Source organism: Phalacrocorax aristotelis, chromosome 12 (assembly GCF_949628215.1).
Source record: "Phalacrocorax aristotelis chromosome 12, bGulAri2.1, whole genome shotgun sequence".
Classification (NCBI taxonomy): domain Eukaryota; kingdom Metazoa; phylum Chordata; class Aves; order Suliformes; family Phalacrocoracidae; genus Phalacrocorax; species Phalacrocorax aristotelis.
In genome coordinates, this window is record NC_134287.1 from 9,344,607 (window position 1) to 9,371,953 (window position 27,347).

The window sequence follows — 27,347 nt, forward strand, 5'->3', positions numbered from 1 at the left end:
CTGTAATTCATTGGCATTAAAAACAACATTCAAGATGACTGCATTTGGTGGGACTGGGGAGATGAGTCCTTTGGTTTATCTTAGTTTTACCATGGGTCCAACAGCACAGCAAAGGGGGTGGGCTCAGAGAGCGCCATGGTAATTTTTGGGATGCATGAATATATTTCTCCTGTTAGAAATGTTGATAGCACTTTTATTTTAAAGAAAAAAAGGAAATAGTAAGAAGGGGATATAATAAAAGCCCAATATATAAATGAACATGGAACAGAATGTAAACAGTGTGCTCCTGGTTGCCTCCCTTCCAACAGCCAGCATCAGCAGAAATCTGGAGTTCTTGCTCTCTCCCTCAAATTAAAAATCACTCTTTTTTTGAGAAGCTTTTGTGATAAAGCAAGGTCCCTTGCTATGAAAATCAGCTCCTTTTGTGGTTTGGTTTACATCCTTTTCTGCCTATACTAGGAAATACACCCTAATACAGAGGGGAAGCATGGAGGGGTCAAGAAACACTAAGTATCCATGGTCTGAATTTGCCCCTTCATGTTTTACCTAATATGGCAGTTCTGCACAGGGTCTGTGTGATGCTGGTCCACATGAGGTGACCTGCACAGAGACGCTGGTTTAGCACCCAGGGCTCAAGAAGTTGCTTACATCAGACTTTGCTGATGAAGTCTGGAGAACAGTAAAGGAACCAACACTTGGCCCAGGAAGGAGGGATGTTCAGTGACTTCTTTATAAAAGGTCTGGATAGCAGAGGCTGTTCCCATCTTTGACTACCTTTGGAGAGAAATCCTTATGGATTGAAGCACACAGAGCTGTGAAGTGGAAGTGCCCTTGGCTGACTTGCAGATGGCTCAATGGGGCTCTGAAAACGTCAGCTTTAGTCTCGCTGTAGGGTAAAGCCTTTGGTTTGTTTGCTGCGATTTCATGAAACTTTCTCTGGCTGATGCTGCCATATTTCCTCCGTGATTCACCTTGCTGTGCAGCCATGTGGCACTGCGTGGGTACAACATTGGGAGCTTTTGGCCAATAGACTTGTCAGCGAAAGCAGAACCTGATGTGAGATAGCAGGGCAGGACTGAAAACGTGTTTTTCAAGGAACTGTAAGGCTTGTGGCCTGGCATAAGCAGAGCTCAGGCACTGAGGCTGCAACCTCAAAAGCAGTGCCCATTGAACCAGGAGGTGGTCTGAAGGAAGCATGTGCCCATGTTTGAGTTGCACCTTGGCAGGTCTGGAGGTTGGTTTTTTTTTGACTCTGACTTTTGCAAGAGCCTATTCCTCTTCTGTTCCCTGTGGTGCATCCTAGCAACTGAGCCCTTGGCTTGCTTTATGAAGTTCAAGTGATCCTCAGGCTGTTGCAAGTCCCAGACCTGTGTTATCAGCCAGGGGGAAGCTGCGTAGCCTCAAGGAGGGTAGATGGGTTTGAGCCTGGGAGAGCTCTCTCACCTGTGGAGAGGTTTCCACCTGCAAAGCAAAGATGGAGAAGGTGCTGTGCAGGGCCCTGGTGTGATGCTACCCGCTGCTTGCAAGCCTAGAAGGGGAATAGAGCCATAAACCATGCCGTAGCACACAAAGAAGCCATTTTAATTTCAGTCTCTGCTGGAAGCCCCACATGGAAAAGAAAATGTGATCAGTATAAAAAGAAATGTTTATGTTTCTAGGAGCAGAGACCTCCCAAATAATTAACATCACTTGGCAATCTGCTGTTTAAAATGCAAGTGGTTTAAGTGCTGCAGCTCAACAGGCATTCGTCACAGCTCTGGCGTAAATGCAATGTGCACTGTAGGTTGGTTGCTGCTGTGAAGTAAAGATTTCTGGTAAACATTTTTTGCTTAAGGGAAATGTCTCCATGATTTTACTTTTCCTTGTTTGGAGAAGCTAAATGTTAGAAAACTGGCCAAATGGCAAATTGGTGGCAAGGGTGTTGGGGATACGGTGTTGGAATGAAATGAATCCTGAATTTTAGGTTCTGTTGCACAGATCAGGCTTTCAGTCAGAAGACAGACAGACAGAAATGTCTCATTCGCTTTAGCTTTTGGGAGGAGGAAGAAGAAGGGAAAGGGCTTTTGGGGGAAGATTTTTGGAAGCTACAACTTCAGCTCTGATTTGTCTATCTCTAATATTCACTGACTCAACTAAAAGTACTTTAAATAAAACCTTACTTTTCTCTAGGGCTGTTGGGAGACTGACTGGAGACATAAGGATTGTTAAGAATCAGTATTTTTCAAAGGTTAAAAAAATAGCAGCTTACAAAGAGACTGAGATTTAAAAAAAAGTTAAAAGAAAAGTCTGTCTGGAAGATAGAAATATATGGGTGCCTATAATGTACTGAAGCATCCTAGATCAAAATGACTTGTGTCTTTGCACACCAAATAGAATCAGATTATCAGATATAAAATAGAGCCTTAAGAATCTAATTCCTTTTACAGAGGCATTACTGATGCTGTGAATTTCATGTAACTTGGAAAAGGAAAATGGCTCAATTTATTTTCTGGTTACCCTAAACTAGTTCAGAACCACCTTCTGATTTTTCATCTCAAAAGGGAAAGAGACCATCACCTGTGCTGCCTTCTTGTCTTCTGATTCTAAGTTAAGCAATGTATTTAGGAGGAATGTGAGTTCAGGAGCCCTGATGGGTGCTAGTCCATCGCATATGCATATGGAGTTGAAGCATGGTAGGAGTTGCTGTCCTCCTACTTTTAATCCCTCTGCCCCTCAGTGGCTTTGAAAAACTGGCTGAAGAGACCTTGATCAAGTGGCATGGCTGTGACAAGGTTCCTGGACAACCTGTCTCCTTTCTTTCCAGCCCAAGGCTGTATTGCTTGAGCAAGGGTGAGTGATTCAATATCTAGATATTGTGTGTCTGTATCTCATCACTTGGATTTTGGATGGTTACTGACTGTAAATTTATCTTACCCTCCTTGGCCTATGCTATTCTGTGCATGGCTTCTAGCAGTCAGGCTTAGGTGGGAAAGTGGACAAAGCTGTCTTTGGAATGCAGTAGAAGATCTTGCGTCATGTTAGAAATTAATTCCTGAAATGGAGATGCAGGGATTACAGCTCCCTGTACCCTTCCTAGGCAGATGTGCAGTGGCATTTATCATACGAAGGATAAAACATTCAGGCTATCTGTTCACGTGGTAGAAAGGATAAAATGCAAAGAAATATCCTTCAAGTGTTCTACAAATAGATTTGAAAGAGTGCTAAAGTCATTCAGCGTGTTTGCAAGAGACGACTGCTGTTCTTCTGTACCTCTTCAGAGATGAATGCTCTTCACCAGAGATCTGGTAACCCCAGCCATTTTGCTGGAAGATGTTTCTATCCTATTATCTGCAAAGTGACTACCTAAGCTCTCTTTACCCACTTGTGAGTTATCCCACAGTTTCAGAGACCTTTCTTCTCTGAACCCTCATACTGCAAAGCTGCTCAGGGGCACTCCAGGTCATGCCTCATCCCAAGCTGACTGCAGCTTCAGACTGACTGGTGTACAGGCAATTGCTTGAAGGAGAAGTTCCTTAGCATACGGTGACTGCAATCTTTTGAGATTCATTGTCTATAAATACATGACAATATACACTTTCCACCTTCTCTTAATCCTGTGCTTTGGGAAATCTGTGTCTGAACTCTCGTGGGCAGATTTTAACCATTTGGTATTTAGTGTGTGGCAGAAGCAGTAGTTTTATGACACATATGTGCCTGGTACTGCTGGCTCAGTTGTTGCAGGAGGAGGTGTGTAGTATTGTGTGGGCAGCTGTAATAAAGTGTAAATATGGGCAAGCTACCTTAAATAACTTCAGTGCTCCAGAAAAGTGATCTTGCAGAGCACCCTCTGGGAAAAAATAAAGATTGATAGCAGTTTTGGATTTGTGCAACTTCAGTTTGATGACAAATATTTTGGGTTTTTCCTCTATGTACTGTATTTACAGCAGTAGGTTCAGATTATGCATTGACATCTGCTTTTGGGCGCAGAAAACTAATCAGGGAAATGCTCCATGGCCCAGAGGTCTGTATTTGCAGACTCCAGTTCAACAGCTGCATCTCTCTCTGTGCTGGCAGGAAGGAGCATCTGTCAGGGATGCAGTGTGGTCCTTATTAAATTATAATTTAGAGCTGTGGCTTAGAGAAGCAGGTGCAATTATATATATAAAAAAGAAAATCCAGTGATCTCTGTTATCAGAAAAAATGCCCCTTAGCTGGACAAAGACTAAAGGATTTTCCACAATTTTTCAAGCTACAAAGAGCAAGGAAAATGGATGAATGAATTTGCCTCCACACTTAATTGCTCCTTGCTTTTCTGAAATAGCGTAGGTGTCTTTCCATGAAGAGAATAAAGCCCCTTGAGCCCTCTAGGCTCGTTTCCTCTTCACACATGACCTTCAAGGCAGTCATGCCATGAATGTGGCTACATCAGGAACAGTACTGTGAATTGTGTGACATCAAATTTCTTCCTCTTTCTGCTCTTATCAATACCCCAATATGCAAAAATACCCTTTTGCATGAATTTTAAAACAGCGTACTGTTCCTATCCCAAGCTGGCTTGCTTTTCTAGCACATCTCTCATCCTTCAGCTATTTAGAAATGCAGTCATCTTTTTATCTTCATGATATTCCTCCTGAGTCACCTGCTATACGTTGCCTAACTCCTATTTATTTGCTCTTTCTTTTCTTATATGCACACTAAACTGTTTGGGGCAAGAGCCATCTCTTCTTTCTATCTTTGCGAGATTCAGCACGAGGGGGTGGCTAGCGGGTAGGGTCACTTTTAAAAAAACATAAAACATCTCTACATGGTCTTGTCCTCAGGCAATAAGGATTCAACACCCTTGGTCATTTACGGGCTGACCTGTTGCAGCAGATGCTAAGGAAAACAAGTTCCTGTATGGATTACTCCAGCAGCTATTTATAGCAAAATGTTAAGTAATAACTTCATGGGCCTGGCATGGGAATTGTTAAGAAGGGTGATGGAACAGTATTCATGCTTTTTCTTTGGAATAAGTGCCAGGGATGCTGTTTATCTTTGTTAAAATAAACTGTAACTTTATGCCCTGACTGGCTGTTAAAGTTTCATGTTTTAATTCAATGGTCCAGGTTCAGATGCTGGTCTGCTAAAGAAACAAGGTTAGTTACTGGTAGAGGATGTTTAAACTGGTGCAAGAGATGTGCTGCAGAGCCAGATGAGAGTGTGAAAGTCAGTTATTTAGATTCCACTTGTGACTATGGTACAGAAAGTGCAGATTAATGAAGGAATGCATGCGTAGATGGCCAAATTCTTGCGCAAAGCGAGAATTGTTGCCCTTTCTCATTTTGCCTCGGCAGTACTTAAATTATTTGCCTGGAGAAAAATAATATTTTAATCATGTAGCAGTTAACACTTCTAGTGCTACTGGAGACCTCTCTGGTCCGGGCAAATGTTCTTGGTTATAATTTCTGTTTGTGCAGCAAGAAGTTGCTGGAGAGCAGGGCTGCTGTCCTGCACTGGGTTGGCAGCTTTACTCCTGTGTTCTCATGCCAGCTCTCCAGGTAGGCTGGAAGTTTAACAGCTTGATGGTGGGAGTCAGGTGTGGAGCTCCCATGCTTTAATACCAGCAATGCACCTGAAAAAAATACCATTTTGATGACAAAATCTGTAACCTCATTTAGTATCCAGTGCAAATTACTTTGCAGGAATATATTACAGATTAACTAGAGGGTGCTACTGTAATAAATCCAGTTGATCGTAACTTTGTGACATTGGGGAGCCTCTGTTATGTTTTAGGAGAGGGGTGGTAGTGTGGTGGGTTTTTTTTTTGTTTATTTATTTTTTTTTAAATAAGAAGATACAAAGCATGTCTGTCTTGAGGAGAACAAGTCAGGAGAGTGCAAGAGATGAAAAAAAATAAAGACTAAACCTAAGTGAGAGAGAAATGTGCTGGATAAGGTGAGGCTGGTGAAGGAAGTGGAAGACTTGAAAGAGGGAAGTGGCTGAGAAACTTTAATACTTCTGACAAGGGAGGCAGAGGAGGAGGAGGGTGTTTTGGAGAGGAAGGGATGGTAAAGCAAGCAGAGAGGAAGGTTGTGTGTTCTGTGAGTTTTCCTCAAGGAGAAATGGGCAGAGAGAGAGGTGGGAGAGAGGAAAGGAGGATTTGAATAGAGAAATGGGGGAGGAAGAATTTAAGGAAGTACATGGCACCTGTAATCCTGAAACATTTAAGAGGATGTTAAGCATGGCCAAATAGTAAAGGCAATAGTAAATTTTTACCTGCCCGATAAGTTTCTAGCTCTAATAACCCCATACTTTAAGGATTTATTTGCTGCAAAACATAGTCAGGAAAAAAGCCACTGGAATCAGTAACTTTTGGGTCTAGTCAAAGTGTAGCAAGACCAGAATTTCAGGTGCATTTTCCCTTTGTAAGCAAAGAAATTTCACATTCCATTTCACAATGGCAGAAACTTTACAGCCAGGAGACCCTCATCAGATGTATATTTAAAGGGCTTTCCTTTAGGATTGCTTTTGGACTTCATATTGAATGAAAATCTTTGATATTTGGGTAACTGATGTGGATAGAAATAGTTTGGAGACTGTACTGACTAACAACAAGGTGAGCAGTGCAATTTTCTCATGCTGGAAAAGGGAATTTTGAGTTGAGCAGAAAGAAATGAAAACAGAAAAAAAAAAGACATAGAGAAGATGTACTGGGTGACAGTATATCTACAGCCACCCATCTGCAGAAAGGAAGAAGCAATGACCTGAGTATTAAGACGTCAACACCAGAAGGCTTTTGCAAAAGATTCAGAAGCCTGCTCACATTGCTGGCAAACATTGTCCTCAGGCAGCAGGAGTAAGTGCTTGCTCTGCCAGCTCCTGGGGTAACACAGGTCAGCCTGCGTTACCTGAGCCCAGGTTGATGAGAGCAATGCAGCTGCAGAACTGGAGCGGCAGTGGTCTGGAAATTCTTGGTGCCTCCACTGAGGGGTGGAAGGTCTTCATCACAGGAAGCCTCTGTGAATGGACATTGTTCTTCATCCATGCTGTCACCTCAGGGTGTCCGCGGGCTGCTCTGCTGGAAGGGGAGCCCTGGCTTTTAGGTTCGGAGACAAGCTGTTTACCCACGCTTCCAGGCAGACATTAGTGGAGGAGGCATGGTTAAACTACTGAAAGGAGGGCACAGGAGTCTCTGAGCAAAGCACCACTGGGGCTCCAGAAAAATAATCACAACATCTCAGAATTGCTTGTTAAGCTTTAAATACAGATGGGGTAAGGAGCTGCTTCTGGCAGGCATGCTCTGAAGAGACCCTACAAAGAACAATGGCAGAGAACTTCAGGAGGAAGAGTGTGAAACAAGTATGACTTGAGCACTGTGTTTTTAAGCAAGACTACACATAAAATTACCCAATTTTACAGTACCTCAAAGTGACTCTAAATGGATGGTTTATATTGGGGAAAAAAGGCACACTCCAGTGGTAAATGTCATGTATGATAGAAGAAAAAACTGCTTCCTGAGGTTCTTTAGAAGTGGTATTATGGCTTAAAACTTAATGGTACGTGGTACTGAATGATAAACATAATCTACGCTGTCCAGCTGGGTAAGAGGAGAAGTAGAAGGACAGGCTCTGGGATATATATCCTGACCCATCCAGATGCTAAATTAAAGTGAGAGCATACACATGTGATATTTGATATAAACTCAAGCAGCAAAACGCAGAAGAGGCAATGAACCCACTGGTGGTTTCACAACTGTGGTCCAAAGTTGTCAACAATATTTCTGAATTGAAAGGAATATTATGCCTTAATAACATGCTGTACTGTAAGGCAGGAGCACATTGGGGCTGTGCTGGGCATACCTGTGCCGTGCACAGAAATAGGTATTTGGGAAGGCGCGAGGGATGTGCAGATGCTGAATCCCCAGCATGGCTGAGCCCATGAGCTCTTGAGGAAAGAGCTCTTTGCTTTTATCTAAGCTCCCCTAGCCTGTTGATCTCTAAACCTTTTGTGGCTTTGAGGAACTCATGGTATTTGAGGGTTAAATTGCTATAATCTCAGGGATATTTCTGTTAGTGCAACTCTAGAGTTTACTGTGAGATCAATGATGCTGTCCCTGTCTTGGAGTGTTTTCTGGGCTCTCTCCAGAGGCATCCCTCCAGCAGTCTTTGTTTTCTGCCCCAGAGCTATGAATACAAGTCCAGCACCCCTGCCACCTTCCTGAAAATGTTGTCTCTGCAGATATTCCTGTTTTCTGTCCTACCTTAGGGCGCCAGTGCTATTCCGAGGTTTTATTGTTCACTTGCCTCATTCCAGGGACACTTAGCAGAGCCAAAATTTTTGGAGAGGGCAAGATAGAATCACAGAATTACAGGATGGTGTCTCTGGTATGGGGCTTCTGTCTTTCTTGGTGAGAAACAGCCTCTGATAATGGAGCTGTGCTAAACAAGACACTCTGGGTATGGGAGGTCAGAAACAACAGGAGATTTTTGGCCACTGTGTTCTGCATCCCTAGTGCATAGTCTCATGTAGTGGGATGAATGGTAGAGCAGTTGGAAAGCATCCTCCAGCTGATCCAGACGAGATGCTCTTCATTACCCCTTTAAGATCTTAGCTCTTTCCACTGGTGCTAGAGTATAAGGAACAGCATCCTGATTTAGCTCATTATATTGTAAATACGCAGTGTGAGTAGCCTGCTATGGGCCCAGTTCAGCATCCTGAGTCCAGAGGCACATCTTTTATTTTATGCAGGTATGATTCACAGCTGACTCAAGGGCTTGAGTTCAGGACAATAACTTCTTGAGTTTGGATGGCTTTGTTAGGTAGGTTACACCACTTTCTACCATTTCTAGGATTTTGGTTCTACAGGTCCATTTGCTTTTCTCTACCACTCTGATGTTTGCTTTTTTCCTGCTCTCCATTGCTCCCACCTTCCCCCTCATCCTGATAAATATCTAAGGTTTAACCGTGACAGGTTACTTCTGTTTCTGGTGAACTCTCAATATTCAGACTTCCAAGCTATTACACGTATATGGAAAATGTGCCCAGGATAGACTTTCCATTAAACTGTATTTAAATTGGAAGAGAATGCTGGCACATGTACAAGTATTCCAGAATTAGATCCCAAAATACTAAGGCTAGTTAATCTTTTGGAAGAACAAAAACTCTTACTGATTTATATTTAGCAAAGGGAATGCATTTTAAAAACACAGTCTACATGAGGCCCCTTGAAGAAAACATCTTTTACATTGATTTGTCGTGCATGGAAATACTACGTGGCCATAAAATATTTGAAGTTGGGCTCTGCTTTTAGGTAGCTACCTTTTTTGCAGCATGAACTGTCATGAACCCTCTGAGAGCGGCTGCTCTGCTGACTGTGGGCTTTTCGGTGAAACAGTGCTACCTCTGGGGCAGCAGTTTAGCTGTTCGTCACAGCTGTGCCTGGTATTGCAGGAGGGGAAGGGAAAAAGCAGTGTGCAGCTAGCACTATAGTGGAAACACTAGACTTGTGAGGATGGGGCTTTGGTTCAAAACCAATGCAAAGTTTGTACTTGTACTGTAGCTTGGGACCTGTCTACACAGGCACCTGTCTCTGGTGGGGGTAAGGGGATGTGCTATTTGGGGAGAGCACATGCGAAGCCACCATTGGCTTCCTGGCAGACCCGCAGCAGGACATGGGTGAGGGCAGAAGCTGAATTTGCCCTCTCTGTGTGCTCGTACCAGGTTAGGGAGAGGGGCGGGGGTGCTGTTGGACCTAATCTCAGCAGCACCGCTCTTAGTTAAATGTCTACAGTATGTGTTTAGGCTTAGTTTAAGTGATTATAAATTAGGAGGAAATCTGTGGTGTTAAGACAGGTATAAAATGTTCTGTGCATAGTGCTGGTCTATACTAAGAAAATGAGTAACTGGATTTACAGTAGGTGGGAGAGTTCACTAGATTGTCCCAGGTGGACAGTTCCTGGAAAATGAGCTAGGGCAGGTAACGAGTTCATTGACACAGTGGGTCGGAGAAGAAATGATAGCTTATTTTATAAAGTATAGGAGATAAGGATTATCAAGCGGAGGTAGCATGGAAAGTTCTGGGTTTTTTTCCTCCCTCTGTCCCACTTTCTGCATCACAGACAGACCAGCCATCATCCTGGTCAAGTTGTTGTTCCTCCTCCTGAAGCACCAAATATTAGCAAAGAAGATTCTCAAACTGTGCATCTGCAAGAGAAGGATAAACAGAGTTTTTAAAACATCCCTAAATCTTAAAATGAACTGGACTTAATCTTGCTTTCTTTTGTTAGAAGACATAAATACATTTTTACATCTCTTGTTAGACTGCTGACAAACCTGACCTGATCACAGCAGAACAAAACCACTCTAGATCAAGAATGAGATCTTGGGTGCTTCCAGAGCACCATTTTTTAACTTTCATCTTCTTATTTCTTACAACATTTAACTTATGATGCCTTATTAATAATAATAAAGAATTATCAAGATGCAAAGAGAATAAGGTCAAAAGTGCCTTGCTGCTCTCAAAAAAAAATTATATGGCCTGTGCAAGTCACTCCTGCTGTGGATCAGAGGAGCTACTAGAAGATAGTGTAGGGAGAAGTGGCTGGTCTCCTTTCCATGGACCTCGCGGGACCCTTGGGAACGTGCCTTCTGAGGCAATTCATCCTGCTGCTGCCCAGCATCTTTCCAGGGGATGCTCACCCCCTCTCTCCTTACATGGCAGACAGGAGCATATGGCTGCTTACTTATGCTCTTGCTGCTCTTATGTACTTAGCCTACTTACGGTCTGTGGGGGCTTGGGGGGATATGCATGGGGAGAGGGTGAGGAGGGAGCCTGCAAAGCGTGGGCTGCACCTGCGGGAAGCAGAGTCGTGCTGGAGGTCTTGCAGATGTCCTCCATGACGTGCCACCTCGGTGACTGAATTGCTGTGAATGACTGTGAGAAATGCTGAGTAAACAGTGCCTAATTAAGGACCAGGGGATGGTTAATGATTACTCAGCATCATTACTGAAGATGTCAAGTTTAAAAATTAATTTATAAGGGGAACAGGTTTCTTCTAGACAGGCTTACGAGCATGTAGAAGTACTTAGATATTCACACACGCCTCTCTTCTGATATAATCTTTTCTCCACAAAAAAAGGGCATAATCAGCCACCTTCGTGATGCTTGGTATTTTTAAGTGCTTACAGTGCTGTTCAGCTGATGTTGCTAAAAAAGCCCCATGCCCAGGGAGTTGCCTGGCACTCCTGTAGAGGTTATTGCCTCTCCATGAGGAGTGCCTGGTGAACAAGAAACATCTCTTCTCTGCAGCTACTGCACTGCATGTGATGGAGGGCAAATGGACATCCCAGCTGAGCAGAGAGGCAGAAGGAATGGCAGTCTCTGTTTCAGCCCGTCCTTCGAAATCCACTCAAAACCATCAGTGTCCTGAGTCTTGCAGATCTGCCTGCATCTGTCTCACCTTCAAGACACAGCCTTTCCCCTTTCCTTTCCTTTCTGCAGGCCTCAGTATTCTCTCTTCTGCCATTGACAGTGTCTTGCCACACTTGTATTTATTCCAAATTTCTCCTGTTGTACCTATTTTCCTACCCTCTGTCCTTACTGCCACTTTTTGCATCTCTTTCACTAGTTTTATTTTTCTCTGTGAAATGAAAATCAGCTTCTTCCCTTTGAAAGCTCCTGACAAACTAACCACTCACTACCACCCATCAGTCATGTTTGAAAGATGGATCCATTGTGGATCATCCTGCAATCAACTCCGGCTCCTATTGCCCACTTTTTATACTGGGGGGAGCCTTCTCATAGATGTCTGTAAAACTACCCTTGATGTCTTTGAGATCTGTTACTTTAAACACAACTTTGCTTTTTAGGCTTAAAAAAAAAAAGCACAACTCCAAGCCCCACCCTGACTGGTATTATCTCCTTTCATGTGCATGTGGTCTGTCTGCACCTGTCTCTTGTCTCGTAGTTTGCAATTTAAGTGGAAAATCTTACACTATGTGCAAACCTACTCTCTTGATACATCTCATCACTGCTAAAATAGCACAGATGAAAATAAGCTATGGTTTGGCTTTGACTTGTTTTGGAGTCTTGGATGGGAGTGCTAGATCTGACCTACTGGCTCAGATCCACCTTGTAGATATGTCCCTAATTCACTAAAGTTTAACCCAAGATGCTCCAAAATTTCAGGTGTTCTGGATTCAATGCTCCAGAAATAACCCTTTGCATTTCTATCATTGAATGCCCCAACACTTGTGAAGATGTAGTCTGTCTTTGTAGAAGAGCAAAGCTTTGTTTCCTCGTCATCTTGTGATGCCAAGACGAGTGGTTCACTGTGGTGACAGCAATCTGGTAGGGTCATTATCATCATATTAGACACAGGGAGAGTTGGATATAGACTGGAGGTATGTGATTACTTATTCCTTCAAGAACGGCAAACATGCTTTTAAAGGCAGTGAAGAAACCCTTGTTTTTAATTTGTATTAATTTGCGGTTCCCTCTCTTCTGGGCACATGCCCTGGGTCGGGCTGCATGTGAGAACACAAGGTTTGCAACCACTTTTCAGTTTCCACTGGTGTTAAGCTAATATTTATTTTTAGTAAACTGTATCTTGAAGTGTGCTTTTAAGAATCCATTTGCAAAGCCTACCATAACGAATTCATTGTGGTTTTCTCTTTCTGAACTTTATTAGGAAACATGAAGGATCAGTGTGACTAGTTACACTATTTCACTGTCACAATTCCCCAAAATATGGGAACACCTCAAAAAGCAGCAAGGCTTATGAGCATTCACCTCACAGTTCTTTTTTTTTCCCTCTGCTGCTAGTAACCATCCAGCTTTGGAAAGGCTGTGCAAGTACTCTTTCAGGGCTAGGGCTTTTCTACTGCACCATGTGTGCATTCCTGGGGCAGGGCTTCCCTTGCATTCCTCACACTCGCACATTGTTTCCTTTTCTTCCTTCTCAGAATCCTTCCTTTTAAATGCATATACAGTAAGGCCACCTGCCAGATAAAACACTGTTAGCCTCTTTTGATAATGTAATAATTTTGAAACCCTTTTTTCCTTTCATGGTGTGGTGTTTTGCCCTGTCCACTCTTCACTGTCAGTAACCTGCAGGACAGGTACCTCTGTCACTAACCCCAGACCTCTCCTCTTCTCCTCTCCAGGTGGACAGGGATTTGTTGTTCCCACTTGCTACTGCGTGTCAGTCCCTGAGCTCTGTTTTGAAATCTTTTATCCTTCTTTCAATACTGAATGCCACTTATTTCATATGCTCTAAGAAGTTTATCTTAAATACCTTCCAGTTAGCTTTCAGTCTGAAATGAGTTTTGACAATATTCTGATAGGTGCCTATCGAGACTTTTTCTACTGGAAAAATATATTTTAAAAAAATTAAGTCCAGTCATTTCTTGCAGCATTTAAGAAATCCCAAGCCTTCAAGATTATGCCTGGTGTGTGCAGAGCATGAACGCTTCTGGTGAAAACCCCTAACAGGCTTTGGGATGCATTTTGCTAAGCTGAGAACATCCAGTGCTGCCTTTTATATAGTGTGTGGATGCTGCTCAGGCCTTGAGATCCAGGAGACCAGGAACATCTAATGCACACGGAGGGAGAAGTGTGCCACCTTTGGGGCAATCTTCTGCTTTCTTAAACAGGTCTCCGACAAGGATGCACTTAGGAGTGGGACGCTGAAGACAGAGCAATTCAGAGTGCTTCACATTGCAGTTCATGTAACGTCTTTCTCACCTTGGCTTACTAAAAGTTTCAGAAGATCCATCCCATGTGTTTGTGGCTCAGGGGAGCAAGTGGTACATTACCACTTTTGTTGCTCTGTTGGTGGGGGTCATGGTATTAGGGACAGGCTGTGTTCAGGGTTCAAACCCAGTACTGAATGAATGGTTCAAACAGCTTCTATTATTGGGCTTGAATTGAAAACTAAATTCTATCTAATCTCTAAAACTGTAAGAGTGAGCAGATGCTGTTCTTTGACCCCCCAACATGAAACCTAGAAAGCTGTATTGGGGGGTTCATGGTGCTTCTCTAGATTGGCAGCCCTTTGACACAGAGGCTGTTTTCAGTCAGGCATGATTTTGCTCTTGTGACTTTTGTCACAAGATACCAGTTTGCATAGTCCTGGCGTGTTGTTACAATTCCTGCTTGTCAGGAGGAAGTTGTGTTATGTTGTGGAGTAGGAAACCTACAGTGCCCTTGAACACGCTCTCAGATTTCAGCCTTCTTTCAAATACTTATTTGTTTGCAATTTTCATTTCAAACAATTACTTCACTTCGCCTTTGTAGGTGACTGATAAGTCAGGTTGTGGGAGAGGAGGAGTCTGGGATAGACTCAGTGAATGGAGTCTTGCATGGCTGCTGTGAAATCAGGAGGATTTGTGCTTATTTTGCCAGCTGAAACTCCAGGTTTGTGAGTTTCACTCAATTCTTTTACAAAAAGAAAAAAAATCAAAACCTTCTGCAAGGGCCCCAGCTGTATTGTACCAGTATTGCTGGTAGCAAAGACTGAGGATGTCAAAATGTGTAGTAGTTTAAACAAGGGGATGGGAGGTGACTGGAGTCCAGGTCCAGCCCAGTGAGAACAAAAAGTTTAAGCAGATCATTTATTTTATTTTTAGTCAGCCAAGCAAGGACAGCAATGTGTCTCACCAGCCTGTGTTGCTAAAGTGTCCTTTCCTTGTCTAAGTCCAGTCTTAGGTGTTTGAGTTGCCATCTGAAGTTGCATGGTGTCTCCTCCTTTTGGAGTGGACATGCTGCCCTGAAAAGTTGAACCTTTGTATTTGACCCATTGCTTTGTAACTTCTTCAAGTATTTGTAAGGTGCAAAACCCCATTATGAAAGAGTTGCACTTTTAAAAATTAAGAACTTTTCTGGTCCTTACCCAAGTGTGTTCATCATGCAGGAGTCATTGCTTTGTAAGAGCATTTGGAAGAGAAAAGGGGGTTTCCTCCCCATTAGCATTATCTGCCTGTGGAAGCTGATCCTGGGGTGGTTTCTTCCATTCCCATAGAGCATGGTTGCCCTGCATTTCAGCTGTCTGTATGGGGGGCACTCATCCTGCAGGCATTGGTCTGGCAGGGGTTTGACCCATTCTCACGTAGCCATGCCAGACTGTCACAGCAAATAAGCATTCCTCTAACATCCTCCTGTGGGGTCAGGCAGGACTCTACAGCTCCATAACGCTGCTCCAGCAGATGCTCTGGACATACGCGGTGTTGTTATCAGAGCCTGTTTTGAAAGCTGTGGGCAGTTTCAGTGACTCCATTACTGCACTTTAAAACCATTCAATGTCCTATGGAGAGGTGCAGCAGCTATTCTCACAGCCAAGTTATTCGGTAAAATTAGAGCACTGAGATAGGCAAACAGGTTAAAATAAGTGTGCCTTTGTGGTGCACAAGGTTTTTTTGGTGAGTGACTGCTAGCAAAAGGTCTGAGCTACAAAATTCAGATCAGGATGCAACGTTGGCATGAATTGTGTGTATATTCACTGGTAGCTTCTTCTCTTTCACATATATGCAACCCTAGAAACTATCAAAGAGGTGTTGAAAAAAAAAAAACAAGACTGGAAATGACCAGAAAAAGAATTTTTTTCATGTTTTTCTATGGATCCCTTGACTTTTAGTTATCTCAAACAATTTATTATATCCCTCAATATGTGTCCTGTTTCAGAAATGACTGTGACTTCATATATATTTTAGAGAAGCTGAAAAATTTAGGAATGGAAGTTTTTACACTAGGTATTCATTTTTAGATAGCCTATCTATAAAAAAGGGATATAGCAGAAACAGAGAGGCAGCTAAGAGATAAGCAATGAGGAGATCCAGCAGCCTGAAAAATTTCTGCCAAAAGAGAGGCTGGGGTGATTTTCTTTGATCATCTGTCAATGGTCTTGTCCCTACAGACCAACATGACCCACCTGGGGAGGTGGAGTGGAGCAAGGTTAAGCTGGCCACTTTTGCTGGCTCTGGCTCTGGCTAATAGCCATTTGTGGTGGTGAACAGCATCATGTTTGCAGTGATAAAGGAAATATTTCCTTACAAAATACTGCGAAGCCTGAGGAACTCATCAGCAGGGTGTCACTAAAGCTAAGGGCTTAACAGGGCTCCAGAGGGGTGGTAGAAGAGAACATAGCTGGTTTGGAAAAAAGTAAGTGATACTGGAAAGGATTCAGCCTCCTGTACTTTGGGGCATAAGACAGGCTCGAAATAAACAGGTCTTAGGAGCTAACCTCAGGAGGTTCTCTCTGCGGGGCTGCTGCAGCTTATGTCATCTTCTGACCACCCAGTATGGGCTGTGGGAAGAGGCAGCATGCACTGTCCTGGGTCATTAGAGTGCCCAAAGTGAAAAGGTCAGGCTCACGTGAGCCGCTTCCCGCTGCCAAGCTCCCCCTTCCACACAGTCTGTTCCTCCTGAAGGTGTCCCTCTCCAACCTGCCTGCTTAGCCAAACCTCTATTTTTCTTGGTACTCTGCAGCTTATTTCTCCTCCTCCCTGTGTGAGGATCAGGAGAAGGAAGACGATTTATATGCCACATAATTTTTAGCATCAACTCCCAGTTGGTTCATCTCTCCCTTAAAGCATTTATGAAAGTGTTTAAAGGTAACAGCCCTGTTTGTCTGGCCTCCCTGCTCTGTTCTGAAGGGATAGCACTGTTGCTGAAAGTGGGAGAAAAAAACAGCATGGAGATGAGGGGAGAAGGCTGGAATGGCTGATGCTGAAGTTGAATTCAAGTGTTCTCATCAGAAACCAGGATTTTAAGCTCTGTGGGTAGAGAAGAGATAGCGGTAGAGTTCAGGCTCACCCTGATGATGTGCCATTACAACTTCATGTATTTACAAGCTAAAACTAACCCAAAGGCTGGGAGGAATAGGGTCCAGGGTTTTTATTACAAAGCCGAGAGTTACATTAGAGGTGTAAGCATTATTTTATAGTAGCTACGTAGACATAAGTGTCAGCAATTAATTTGCATAAAGAATGTATATAATTAGTTTCTATAGTTTATGTGTTTGAGGAATAGAGTTTTCAACTGTACTGTTTAGTCATGTGTCTTTACAAAGCAAACTGGCATATTGTTAAGGTCATATTTGCTTTTGTTGCATCCCTGAGTCTATCACAGAATAATCCTTTATTCTGTTGATACTCTTTATTCTGTTTCCAAATCTACGAGTATCTCCTCCCAAACATATGTGCATAGTGTAGTGTGTATGTGCACACAAGGAAAAGGAAACAGATGACTTGTGTTCAGTATAATGATTGTTTTGTGCTTGAACTGCTGCAGGCTCCCTGTTGAAAAGAAACTCATGCATCCATTCACTAATGAACAAAACTGCTGTCGTGACTGTGTTGAACATGCATTGACTCTTTGTGTAGGGCCTTGGTTAGAGAAAGATGTAATCTCCCCCTGCTTCATAGCCTTTCTTCCTCTTCGCTTTCCTTACCGTAATCATAGCGTGCTGATCAATGCCCTCAGGACAAGTGGGATCTCAGCTGAGGTTCCCATCGGTGGAGGAGAGAGGAGAATGGATAGTGGTTGGTGGAGGAATCCAGGTGGTTTATTGCTGAGTGGTGCTTGAATATAAATTAGCAATGTATGTGTCTGAGCTGGCAATTAGCATGGGTGGATAGGATCCAAAGACACATGGAGGCAATGATCAATGGAATTGCTGTTGCAAAGGAGGAGTAAGAGAAATTGTCAAGCTGTATGGGACTGAAGTGGAAGATTTTTCCCTAAGCACGGCGGCTTTGATACAGCCACTTCACATGTGCTTTGCTCCAGTTTTGGAACTAACTCTTGCCTTCTCTTCTGATGTGTGGTCTCAAGATGGCCTGTGATTTCAGTGCTGAGCTGTGGTCTCCATGTCATGCTCTGTACTATCAGACTGTCCGGATAGGACCCTTCAGTATCTTTGTAGCCTTTACTGTTCAAGATGCTCTAGAAGTCTTTAGTGATTTACAGAGTGGGCATCTGACTAACTTATATTTTGATCTACAGTTCCCCTCTGAAGTACTCCTGCCTTTTTTTTTTTTTGCATTGAAAGTGTTTTTACTTATTACTCACAGCAGATTTGAAACCCTTTTCTCCCCATTCTGCTTTCAGATTCCATAGGTGGGTCATTTTCAGCTTCCTCACACCGATGCCACCATAAGCAGAAGCACTGTCTCCCCATCCCACAGTGTGGAGCTCTGTCCATTAGCCCTCTGCTTTTCCATCCTCATACGAAGGGATCCCAGATCATCATGGACACGACACAGAAGGCAGTGAAGCGCCAGGCTAGCTTCTGCAATGCCATTACCTTCAGCAACAGGCCCATCGTTATTTATGAACAAGTCAGGCTTAAGGTGAGTAAATGAAACCTTCCCTTATTGCCACGGGAACTGCTGTGAATGAATGTTGGGGTGCCCCAGGTCTTTAGCCCTTTTTTGAAAAGCACAGTAGTCAGATCTTGGCCTTAAAGATCTATGACCTTTGTTGGCATTTCTTCTTTTTTCACTGTAGTTGTTGGAGCCATTGGTACAGACTGCTGTAGAAACTGTAAACAAAAGGGAAATCCATGATCCAGAAGACCTTACCTTGATGTTAGACAAGAAACAATAGATAGGTTGAGTTTGCTTGGAAAACAGCAAGAAAAAAAGGGCTCTGTTGGGCAGTCCAAAAGGCAGCAGCCTCAGTATCCCTCTAGCCAACATGTCCTCTAGGCTTTGTATGCATCCTGCAAAGGATTTTTACTGGGTGGGCTGAGGGAGGGTGAGGAGATAGTCAATGCATTCAGTTCCACAACTTTTCTTCCTTCAGTTCTTTAGTTCCAGCACTTTTTTTCCTGTAAAGAAAGCAGCAGTGAGGGCTGGTCTCATGGAGGTGGGAGTCAGCCTCTCCACAGCCAAGAGGTAAAAGGTGAAAAGGACCTGGAAGTCAAGGTACTTGCGTGTGTGCTCGGTAAGGAAGATAAAAGGGTTTGGCTGAACGGATGAAAGTAGCAGTCAGTGCAGTCACAGTTGCCATCTAAGAAAAGGGTCTTTCTGGCAGTCTGCTGACTGCTTTGTTGAATCAGTCGCCTGATAGCATTAAGGTCAAAGGAGAGAACATTGCAGGCATCACATTTTTCTTGCTGGTGGAGGCTGATTTCACTTCCTTTGTGTCTGTTGTAGTCAGGAGGATGGAGTTGGCACCCCTTGTGCTGCAGCTGGTGTGGGAAGTTCAGCTCCTCTAAGACAGCATGTGCACCAAAAGCTGCTTCCCAATGAAGAAATTCATCAGTGCCCTTAGGAACCAAAGCACTTCTTAGTGCTTCTCAGCACCCCAAAGGATCTTGGGGACCTTTAAACTTAATCCACAGATATTTTCCAATCTCCCTCTAGTTTGTGGGACTGCATTTTTCAGTTCTTAGCTGATTTCATGCCTTTCTTTGGCACAAAGAAGGTCATCTTCTTTGGCAACTTTAGTTCATGGCACACATGAAAGATCTGCCTGCAAATCCTTCATTTACGGACAAAGGTTTTTCCAGGAGATTTATCTGCATGTGGCTACTGAGTCTGAACGATCCTTCTGTTGCCCATTGCTAGAGGTCCCAGAGTGCTGGGACCTACAGCAGTGTATCAGCCTTCCCTGCCTCTTCCCTTACAGGCAGCAAAGGAGCAAGAAATGAGGAAGATGCCTTCTTTTGAAAATATAGAGATATTTCAGTGATTTCAGGCTCCGCCCCATAGGTAGACAATCCCTCCTACAGGTTTGTTATGTTTCCTGTGGAGATCTTAACAGCTTCCATTCAGGCTAGAAACCCAGCAGGACTCACTCATGTTGCCTTTTGGCATGGATTTTTTTTCCATGTTGGCCAGCAGTTTAGACAAACTGCAAAAAAATGATTTGGGAGGAGATGAAAGCAGCATTTCATTTTTGAAAACACCATGAAAGATTTGTGTGGATTTAGTGGTTTAGGCAAAGGGTTCTGGGTTATTTCTTCCTCATTCTGAACAATGTAGCTATCTCTGGAAATTCACGCTTGTTTATCACTGTATATTTTAGGATTTTAGCTTGCGTAACATACGTGAAGAATACACATGCAAATCTGAACAAGGGATTTATGAGCAGAGTTCCTGCTGAGTCCAGTGGGAAGGTCTCGTGGGAGTAATCAACAGGCTTCAGCAGAACTTATACTCTAGGGATGGATGAAAATGTGAAAATATCTTTGCTTTTCTTAGAAGTCTATCCTGCAACTGCCTTGTTATTGTGTGTGCCTGTGGAAAATGGCATCTTAAACCTTCTTACCAGCTAAAGACTAACCATGAACCCAACCATTAAGGTTCTATAAAGTTTAAACTCCCTTTGGAAAACTACAGAAAATAAGTCAGGAAATTTCATTCTCTTTATTAGGTATTCTATCTTGGGTTTTATTCTGAGATTTGTCTGCAGCTTTGGGAATGCCATCAAGTAGCCAGATTTCCTCTTTCTTTGCCTCCAATATATATGTCCCAGTATGGTTTCTTCCATCTAATTCAGGGCACTGCCAGGGAGCAGGGTGAGGTTGACAAAGGTGGCACAAGGCAGTAAAGAGCTGGAGCCTGAATCTGTGGGTGCAGCCATGGCTTAGCAGTTTGGATGTAGATTGTGTCTTTTCCTTCCTTTCTGGTACCCGGTGGTCCTCCCAAGCTTTTCTGCTAGCAGTGGCTGCTAAAGAGAGATTTTGGTCCATCATTAATCATTGCCTTTTTTAGCAAAACTCTGTACCCTTTGTCCAGCTGTGTCTAATTCTTGGCAGGCTTTATACTAGATTTTAATTTGGATATTAGTTTGCCTGTGGTCAGACTGTATTGAGAACTGTTTATAGGTGCTGATTAATACATGGAACATGTGCAGCCTCGATTATCATATGAATACTTTGTACGGCCTGTGACTGCTGTGAAGCATTGGCAAGAGACTGTGAAAGACTAAATTGTACAAATAACAATGAGGCCATATTTATCTCAGACCCAAAAGCTTTTAGGGCTTGCAGTAAATTTGCTGCAATAAATAATCCAGGCTTCGTCTTGGAGTGTGCATATATTCCCCGTTTTGTCACGTGTATGCCCCATCCATCCCCTCCCACCGGGGACATGCATAATCCTATCCCAACCTGGCCAGGCATATGAAACAGCAAATCTGCTTCAGTACTTTTTAGTGCCACCCCAGAAGCAGGAGCTTCACATAGTTCCTGGGGCTGAGGTTAGTGCTCAAGTGTTTCATGTAAACAGTTTAGATGCTTGGCTAGACTGAATAGGGATAAAGAGCAGTTGATAACTTTTTTCTGAAGCCCTGAGTTATTTTATCTGCTACTTTAATTACAAACCAGAAGTCTCTAGGCTTTGAACAATGTCTTTGTTGTGAAATTGTTGTGCCCCCAAGGGCACATACATGTTCCAGATTTGCCTTGCAGAGAAACATGTGAAAGAAAACCACAATGTTTACAAGTGTGATTAGAAGAGAATTCAGAAGTCCAAAGAAAATGTCATGGAGAATCCCTTGGTGAAAATCCTGTGCTTCCAAGCTGGGACACAAGGGGCTGCTGCCAGGCTTTTGAGGACAAAGTCCTGTAGTCCTGGACAGTTCAGTCTCTGGCTTTGCCACTCATCCAAGCCATTAGCACTTTGGCAGAGCAAGAAATTACAATAAGGTAGCAAGTTTTGTGTGACATCTGGTAGGTGGTACCTACCCATGTTTCTGCTCCTGTCCTGCAGCCAAGAGTGAAACAACTTGAGACTTCCAAGGCTTTGATGGAAGAGGCCTATCTCAAGTACTCTCATGTTTGCTGCAGGTTCAGTGCATGAACAGAACACCAGTTATGTGTCAACTAGCATGCAGGAACTCTCCTGGCCTCACATCAAGGTTGGACCCAGCATCTTTGAAATGAAAGACCTATAGTCTGGGTGCTGACAGGCTGAATCCCTTTGAGAGGAAAAATTCCTAGCAGGTTCATACTCAAACAACAAAATGAAAGAATAAATTCTCCAAGGGTGTCATTGCCATCTGGAGACCATACTAACCCTGGAAGACTCTCTGCTTCCATGGGAAGAAAGAGACATGGTAACTGGGTGGTGTTTTGATGTACTGCATGTGTTTGGGACCAGCTGCCTGCTCCTGACAGATCCCTTTCAGTCCAGGGCTCAGTCCATGTGAGAAGCAGCTGATGACCCTGGAGGCATCTGTGATACTTTGTCCTGCTGTCTCTCAGGTGCAGAAGGGTGGATATGACACATGCACCATCCCAAAAAGTATAGCAGACATTCCTGACCGCAGCCACACTGAGTAATGGCATAATGACAGCTGGGGTGTAGATGTGCATAACATATCTTGAAAAACACCACTCACGGCTGAAGTAAATAGTTTTCCTCAATCATCAGACAACATCTATCATTGCCTCCTAGTTGTCTATTTAATGTAGTTATATACTTTAAATTGTGCTTTCCTACATGCAAGTTATTTGCTGCAAGGCTGTGATTTCATCCAGTCTGACAAGATAAATAGGGGTAAGACTGTCTTTCACTTGGCTGGGAAACCCAGAAAACCCTATGGTGGTGACTGGGATTCTGGAACCAGTGCTTTTCCCTCAGGTCACGAGAGACTCCATCATCTGAGCACTGCAGGGGAAGAGCTCTGCTGCTGCAGTTGCTGAGATAAAAGCTCTTATGGCCATTTTGGGCACGTTTTGCAAAAAGATGATTCCTAGGTCAAAAGAAATTGCCCTAGAAATAGAACTGAGTCATCATGCAGCTGTAATTACATTTCACCTCTCCGCATAAATTAATTTTTTTTTTTTTTAATTAATATGTGTATTGTATCCAAGTGTGCAGTGTTGCTGCTTGCAGCTGAAAAAGCTACAGCAGTGTCTGGTGGATAAAATGTTTCCTAACCCTAGTGGGCTCATCTGCACGGTGGCCATCGGTGCTCAGCGGCTTGGAGCCTGTAGTGCGTAAGTAGATGTTCAAGTGCCAAACGCTGTTATTGCTGCTATTATCTTTGCAGATCACTAAAAAGCAGTGTTGCTGGAGTGGGGCTCTTCGACTCGGGTTTACTTCCAAGGATCCATCGAGGATTAACCCTGACACTCTGCCGAAGTATGCGTGCCCCGACTTGGTTTCCCAAAGCGGTTTTTGGGCCAAGGCTCTGCCAGAAGAGTTTGCGAATGAGGGAAACATCATAGCCTTCTGGGTGGACAAGAAGGGACGGGTTTTCTATCGGGTGAACGACTCTGCTGCGATGCTCTTCTTCAGTGGGGTGAGGACAGCAGAGCCCCTCTGGGCTTTGATTGATGTCTACGGACTCACCCGTGGAGTACAGCTCTTAGGTGAGTAGATGTGTCTAAATGTGCAGAGATGATGCTGAGCCGTCCCCAGCGAAGGGCTAGCCTGGCACTGCCTGTCCCTCTTGCTGTGCTGTGACTGGTGGAGGGAAACAGCCATTGTTCCTCCCCAGAGCATCTCTCAACCTCAGCCTGGATTAGTGGGTATTCAAAACTTAACACGTAAATATAACATAAGTGGGAGGTGAGAAGAAACCAGTACAGTATAGCACTAGAAGCCATCTGTAAATAAGTGGATTTCTGCTCAGAGTTGTTGCTGTTTCAGAGCATAATCTGGAGTGTGGCATATACCTTGTAAAACTTTCTTGTTATCTCATCTGCTGCTTTCCCCATGCTGAAGTGGGGAAATGCATTTTACGTATTATGGATAAATCCTTCCTGGATGGCACTGTCATGATTTTCTGGCTGGTTTAGTGGGTAGATTTGAATGGGTATCTTCCAAATTACCTGGGAGCAGCTGCGGCTAGGTTTTCCAGGATGTCGCTTTCACAGAGGAGTTTGATTGGTCCTCTGGAACCTGAAGGTTGGATATACAGTTGGGGTTGGAGGATGAGGAGTGTAAGTGCCTGTGTTTTCTGCCATCCATTGTCAGCTGAAATGGAGATAGTTTGGCATTCATGAGGATTCGATCTAGCCCCAAATGTGCAGGCTGTCAAGGTTGGGCTATGTGAGTTTGTACATCTTAGAAGAACTGAAAAAAGTCTCAAAGTTCCCAACTTAAGGGGCAGCTAGGCTGCTGGGGGACCACAGGTGTCAGCATTCAGCCTTAGAGTTGGCTTTGCTTTGTCACTGGGGGGCAAATCACAGCACTTCTTGCTGTAACAGTATTTTCATGGGTCTTTTTTCCACCATGGAAAAGGTTAGGTGGTACCTGCGGATCTTCATGAGCTGCAGTTCCTTCTGATGATATGATCTTGCTAGGCTGAGAGAGATCCTGGCTTCTTCCTGTCATCCAGCCTGATAATCTTTGTTTAAATGACATCTTCATGCTATATATCAAAAACTTTAATGAAGCCTCCTCTGACAGTTCTGACTCCTTTCTGCACTGCTTGCTGTAGTAAAAAAAATATAGTGGCAGGACTGCCATAGCAACCTACATGGCAGGGAAGAGGGATGTGTGTTCAGAAGATGAAGAAATGGGTCTGACCTCTCCTTGCTGCAAAAACTACCAGCCCAAGATTGCACAAGGCAGAGGAATGAAAGAATTTCTCGGCAGCTTTTTGCTTTCTTTAAGTAGCAGGAAGATTTATCTTTTGTTGTGAATCAGCTTGAATTGGAGCCACTAGGCAACTGTTCATAGGCCAAGGTGGTGATATTTGAATTGGGATCTAGAATTTGGGCAAATGTCATGCCAAGGGTTCAGTTAGGAAGAACTTACAAATGACTCCAATTCCTCCTTGTGTTCTTGTGAGGTTTGGCACCTCAGGACTCTTCTGCCTGATTAATGAGGGCCCATAACTCTGGATTATGTGTTTACTTTCAAAACACCCAAGAAATAATTTCCTATCCATCATCCGCCCCTGCTTTGTCCTAGGATCTTCCACATCCCCTTTCACAAGGAAAATGTGACTCTTGCCAGCCACTGGCTTGCCTCTAGTCTAACAGGCGCTGGACTTTCTGGTGGGTATAAAGTCCCTGAATGAAGCAGGCAGCTTCTGAGTTTACACAGTTGGCGTGGAGCTCAGAGACGTATTTATAGCTCATTCCAGCAGCCTTCGGCAGGCTGTAAGCCTAGCAACTGCACCGAAACATCTTCAACTTGAGTCCTCTCTATCTCCATTCATTATTGCACAGCACTAAAATTCAGAACAGGGAAATCGTCGGCTGTGTTGCCTCTGGATCCTATAGGCATACCCACTACAATGCTCTGCGTGTCTGTTTTAGTGTGGCAGACCACACATATAGTACAGGACAACTTGCCAAAAACTCCCAGGACTTGACAAATGAATTTCATAGCTTAGCTACAAACATATGGTTGAATTCAGCCTGGTATGGCATGCAGGGCATCTGATGGAGGCTGGGGATGCTGGAGTGGTATGTTGAACAGAACAGCCTAGCATTTCAGATTCTAGTTCAGTGATTTATTCCTTCCCCCAGACCCAAACATGTTCCTTGTTCTTGAGCCTCACTATTTTCCCAATGACTGTATGGTTGCAGGATCATACTGCACCTCTGTGCTGTCTCCATTTGCTTTTATGTGTATTTCACCCAAGAATCTGACCAAAAGCTTTAGCATTTCCGGTGGCTGTCTTTCTGTCAATTACAGAATTATTCCCTCCCCACTCCCAGTAATGTAACTTCAATTCCAAAATCAGAATTGCCCAAAGGAAAGATGTGCAGCAGTAAATCTTGTGTCACTGCAAGATCCCAGCTCTACAGGGGAATGCACAGCATGCATTTATGTCCCCAAAAGTCACAACTTCCAAAACTTAACATTTTTGTTTCACTTATCTGCATTACAGTAGCAGTTCCAGCCAAAATTAGGGACCCAGTAAATCAGGGCAATGACCAAGTCTAGCGACACTGTTCCTGTCTTACAGATTTAACAAAGAAAGACTTGAACAAAAGGGGGCCCAAAGCCTAGAAGAGTTAAATGATTTGACAGAGTTTATACAGCAGTGTCATCTGATTCAGGGAAGCTATCAGCCTTGTTGCCCAGCTCAGTCCTTCCTCCCTCTCTATCAGCGTCGCAGGCATTGCACAACACTCTGGCATCACTAAATTGTGCCTGTGGATGAAAGAGAAACAGCTGGTTTGTACCTTAATTTTTAATTTCCTTTTGCTTATGGCTTTACCCATAGCATCAGCCTTACTGATAATTGCACACATGTCATTACTGCTGGCAATGCACAGGTTTATGTAGCTGTTACAGGTGTTGCTGGGTCCGACTGTTCTTGCTGTGCATTCAGAAGCAGAACCCTTTAAGCAGCTTCTTTGCCCACTCGATTTTGTCCTGAAACAGGTAAAAATGGCTTGGATGGTCCACTGCATCTCTGCTGAGGTGGTCCAAAGTCAGTTCGTGACCTCCTGTCTTGGCCATCACTGTTGGAGTGAGTCAAAATGAGAGTCTGGCTTAAATCCACCCTGAAGGTGGCTTCAGTGATACGGTTTGCAGTTCTCGCATGCTTGGTCACGGGTGGGAGGTCACTCTTTGCTCTCCTTGCCTCTACCCATGTTACAGACCTAAGAAGGCTTAAATTCACCCTAGAATCTGGTGCTCCTCTGACCACGAGGTCTCAGCTGCTGTTTGACACAATACAAAGGGTGGTGTAGGAGATGTTGTTACAATCGAGTGCATGCATGTTCTGTGTTTTAGGGCATGAGTTTTAGCATAGATGCAGGCTTAAGTGACCTGTAAACATGCCCTTATACAGTGACTGTCCTGCTGACACGCTCAACTTGAAGGCAGAATGGTTTACAGCTCTGCTTCCCTTTTTGGGCAGCTAGTTTTGCACAAGTGCACTTTTACATTCCAGGATAATTTGAAGTAATATTTACTAGAAATGTGGCTTAGCCTTATGTTATCACTTCAACATACACACATGCTCATTCACACTTTAAAAAGAGTCCGAGAAAAATGGAATATAAGCAATCTGCTGCCTTGCTGCTATGATAAAGCATCAAAAAAGAAAAGGGAAGGACCAGCTGTTTAAATCCTGGGGTCTTCAGAGCCCTGGACGAAGGACGGCAGCTCATGGGAACCAAATGGTGTTGTCTCATATTAGGCTGCTTCTTTCAAGCACTCGGCTAGTGAGCCTGGCATAGACTAAGAAACGTTCATGTACACTTCCTATGGACTCGTCACTGGAGAGCAAGGGTGGCAGCCTTCCTTAGTGATGTGTAAGTTAAAGCGTAATGCACGTCTTCAGCATTTTCCTGTAACTTTTGGTGGGGAATTCCAGGTTTACCTGCTGTATGGTGCCTTTTTGAAAATTGCCCTATTTTTTGGGCAGTGATATTGTAGCACAGCATCACAGAATGGTTGAGACTGGAAAGAACCTATGAAGATCGTCTAGTCCAAGCATCTAGTGTCTTTTCTTTCAAAGTGTG

At 43.6% G+C, this 27,347-nt stretch overlaps 1 protein-coding gene across 3 annotated transcripts in view; it reads left to right on the plus strand.

The window, feature by feature from the left end:
• Window positions 1–27,347, plus strand: part of NEURL1 (neuralized E3 ubiquitin protein ligase 1) — a 172,100-nt gene that overhangs the window by 84,665 nt on the left and 60,088 nt on the right. For all 3 annotated transcript variants that reach the window (XM_075107533.1, XM_075107532.1, XM_075107534.1), the window contains exons 2-3: window positions 18,065–18,306; window positions 22,961–23,282. In XM_075107533.1, coding sequence (XP_074963634.1) covers window positions 18,065–18,306; window positions 22,961–23,282 — 564 coding nt within the window. The remainder of the gene's footprint in view (window positions 1–18,064; window positions 18,307–22,960; window positions 23,283–27,347) is intronic.